The following is a 2764-nucleotide window of genomic DNA, read 5'->3' as shown; positions in this document are numbered from 1 at the left end:
GAGGGAGAGGAGGGAAGACGAGGGAGAGGAGGGAAGACGAGGGAGAGGAGGGAAAAGAAGGGAGGGAGAGGAGGGAAAATAATGGAGGGAGAGTAGGAAAAACAAGGGAGACAAGGAAGGACAAGGGAGGGAGAGGAGGGAAGACAATGGAGAGGAGGAAGGAAGACAAGGGAGAGGAGGAAGGACAAGGAAGAGGAGGAAAGACGAGAGGGAGAGGAGGAAAAATATTGGAGGGAGAGGAGGGAAAATAAGGGAGGGAAAGGAGGAAGGACAAGGGAGGGAGAGGAGGAAAAACAAGGGAGGGAGAGGAGGAAAAATATTGGAGAGAGAGGAAGGAAAAGAGGGGAGGGAGAGGAGGAACAACGAGGGAGGGAGAGTGGGAAAGATGAGGGAGAGGAGGGAAGAAAAGGAAGAGGAGGAAAGAGAAGGGAGGGAGAGGAGGGAAAACAAGGGAGAGGAGGAAGGACAAGGGAGAGGAGGGAAGACAAGGGAGGGAGAGGAGGGAAATATTTGGGATTTCTCACCCCTGGGAAGTTCCCACGTGGAAACATTTGGGATTTTCACCTCCGGAAGATGGTTTCTGGAGGTGGCACCGACCCAACCCCACCTCCAGCCCCACTTCCAGCCCCTTCCCTGTCCCTCCAGCCCCTTCCCTGTCCCTCCAACCCCTTTCCCTGTCCTTCCCTACCTTGGAATGTCCTCAGCACCTCCCTGAGGGTCCCGTTGTGCCGGGGCAGCCCCGGGAGCTGCTCCCCCGGCTCAGGGGGTGTCTCCTCTGGTTCCTGGGCATTGTCCTCCTCCAACCTGGAAAAAAACCCTAATTCCAGACTCCCTCCCACCCGGCTGGACCCCTCAGCCCTTAAAATCCATGGTTTTTAGCCGTTGGATCCCTATTTTTCCCAGGATAAGCTCGTCCCTGCAGGAGCAGGGAGGTTTTCAGGGGTCACAGAGGAGGAGTTGACCTTCCCCACCCTCCTTGGACCTTTGGGGTGTCCTGGTTGCCTCCTACACGTCCCTGCCACGGATTTTTGGGGGTTTTTGGGCAGGTTTTGGGGTCCACCAGCACAGGGAAAAGAACAGGAATGTGGAATGGAGGCGGATGAGGAGCCACAAACCTGCTCAGGATTTCTCTGCTGCCCTAAAAGAGAGAAGGAGAGACGGAAAATCAGGTCAGGGCAGGGTGGAAACAACCAGGAGAGGCCCCGGGGGGGGCCTGGGGGTGACCCCGGGGCTCTGCTCTGCCCAAATGAGGGGTTTGGGGCCATCCTGGGCGAGGTCACGGCTCCTTCATGTCACCAACCCCCCCTTTAATGTGCCAGGAGGGTGTTCCCGGGGCTGACGAGCTCCTAACGAGCTCCTCTGCTCCTTTAAAATCCCAAACTTGGGGAGAAAAGCTTCAAAAGATGCGTTTTATGGGGAGTTTTTGGGGCAGGACTCGGGGAAACCCGGTGGGGTTGAAGTCTAGGGGGTCCCTTCCCACCCAAACCAGGATCCTGGGGTTCCATTTGGGATTCCCTAAATGGGGTCTGAAGGCCAAGGGTCTCCCAAGGGGATAATTTGGGGAGAAAACTTCAAAAGATGAATTTTATGGGGAGTTTTTGGGGCAGGACTCGGGGAAACCCAACGGGGTGGAAGACCTGTGGTGGTCCAGGGGGTCCCTTCCCACCCAAACCAGGATCCCTTAGGATCCATTTAGGATTCCCTAAATGGGGCTGGTGGCCAAGGGTCTCCCAAGGGGATAATTTGGGGAGAAAAGCTCAAAAAGATGAATTTTATGGGGAGTTTTTGGGGCAGGGCTCGGGGAAACCCGGTGGGGTTGAAGTCTAAGGGGTCCCTTCCCACCCAAACCAGGATCCTGGGGTTCCATTTGGGATTCCCTCGGCTCAGGGTCTCAATCCCAGGATTCCATTTGGGATTCCCTCGGCTCAGGGTCTCGATCCCGGGGTTCCCTTTGGGATTCCCTCGGCTCGGGGGTGTCCCGGGAATCCCGGGCTCCCACCTCCAGGAGCTCCCAGGGCGGCTGCCGACACTTCTCCTCCAGCTCCCGGATCCTCTCCGCGACGCCGCAGATCTGCTCCGAGAGCCTCCCGAGGTTCCCCTCCTGCTTCCCGAGGATCTCCCGCTCCAGCTTTTCCAGCCTGTCCAGCAGGAGCCGCTCCTGCCCTTCCAGGAGCCGCCGCAGCTCCCGGATCTGGGACACGACCCTTCTCCTCTCCGCGTCCACCCGCTCCTGCCGCGGGAAAAAATGGAAAAACATCCGGAGACGTTCCAGGGGATGGAATTCCGAGGATTCCTCCCGGCCAGAAATTCCAGGGGAATTCCCTTTTTAAATTAAAGCCCTTTTTTTTTTTTTTTCCCAGGAAAGGACTTTTTTTTCCCAGGGCTCGTAATCTTTGGACCCAGAAACGCTCCAGACCTTTGAACAGCGAGGGAAAGGTGGAAAATAAACCCATAAATGGATTAAGTCGGGGACAGGGATCGGGGGGAAGGGAAAACAATCAGGTGATTCCTGTTTTCCCTACGGATTAAAAGGGGGAATCTGGGAATGTGTCCCACTCACGGGAGAAAAAGAGCCCCAATAACCTGTGAAAATTTGGGTTTAAGTTGGATTTTGGGAAGGAATTATTTCTGAAATCCGGGTTTAAGTTGGATTTTGGGAAGAAATTCTTCCCTGGGAGGCGCAGAAGTGTCTCCACATCCATCACTGTGGGGAAAAAAAGGGAAGGGAAGGGAAGGGAAGGGAAGGGAAGGGAAGGGAAGGGAA

At 55.8% G+C, this 2764-nt stretch overlaps 1 protein-coding gene across 1 annotated transcript; it reads right to left on the bottom strand.

The window, feature by feature from the left end:
* Nucleotides 1–688: 688 nt before the first annotated feature.
* On the bottom strand, nucleotides 689–2290 carry LOC113962723 (tripartite motif-containing protein 15-like; the record flags this gene model as incomplete). Its single annotated transcript, XM_027673477.1, has 3 exons — nucleotides 2000–2290; nucleotides 1116–1138; nucleotides 689–804 (listed from the first exon to the last, which is right to left on the bottom strand). Coding segments are annotated over exons 1-3 (397 nt in total), but the record flags the coding sequence as incomplete, so codon positions are not given.
* Nucleotides 2291–2764: the final 474 nt, after the last annotated feature.

Source organism: Neopelma chrysocephalum, unplaced genomic scaffold, assembly GCF_003984885.1.
Source record: "Neopelma chrysocephalum unplaced genomic scaffold, ASM398488v2 Primary Assembly neopelma1_184693, whole genome shotgun sequence".
In the NCBI taxonomy this organism is placed as follows: Eukaryota; Metazoa; Chordata; class Aves; order Passeriformes; family Pipridae; genus Neopelma; species Neopelma chrysocephalum.
The sequence above is the reverse complement of the archived record's forward strand: the minus strand, read 5'-3'. Positions and strand labels throughout refer to the sequence as shown.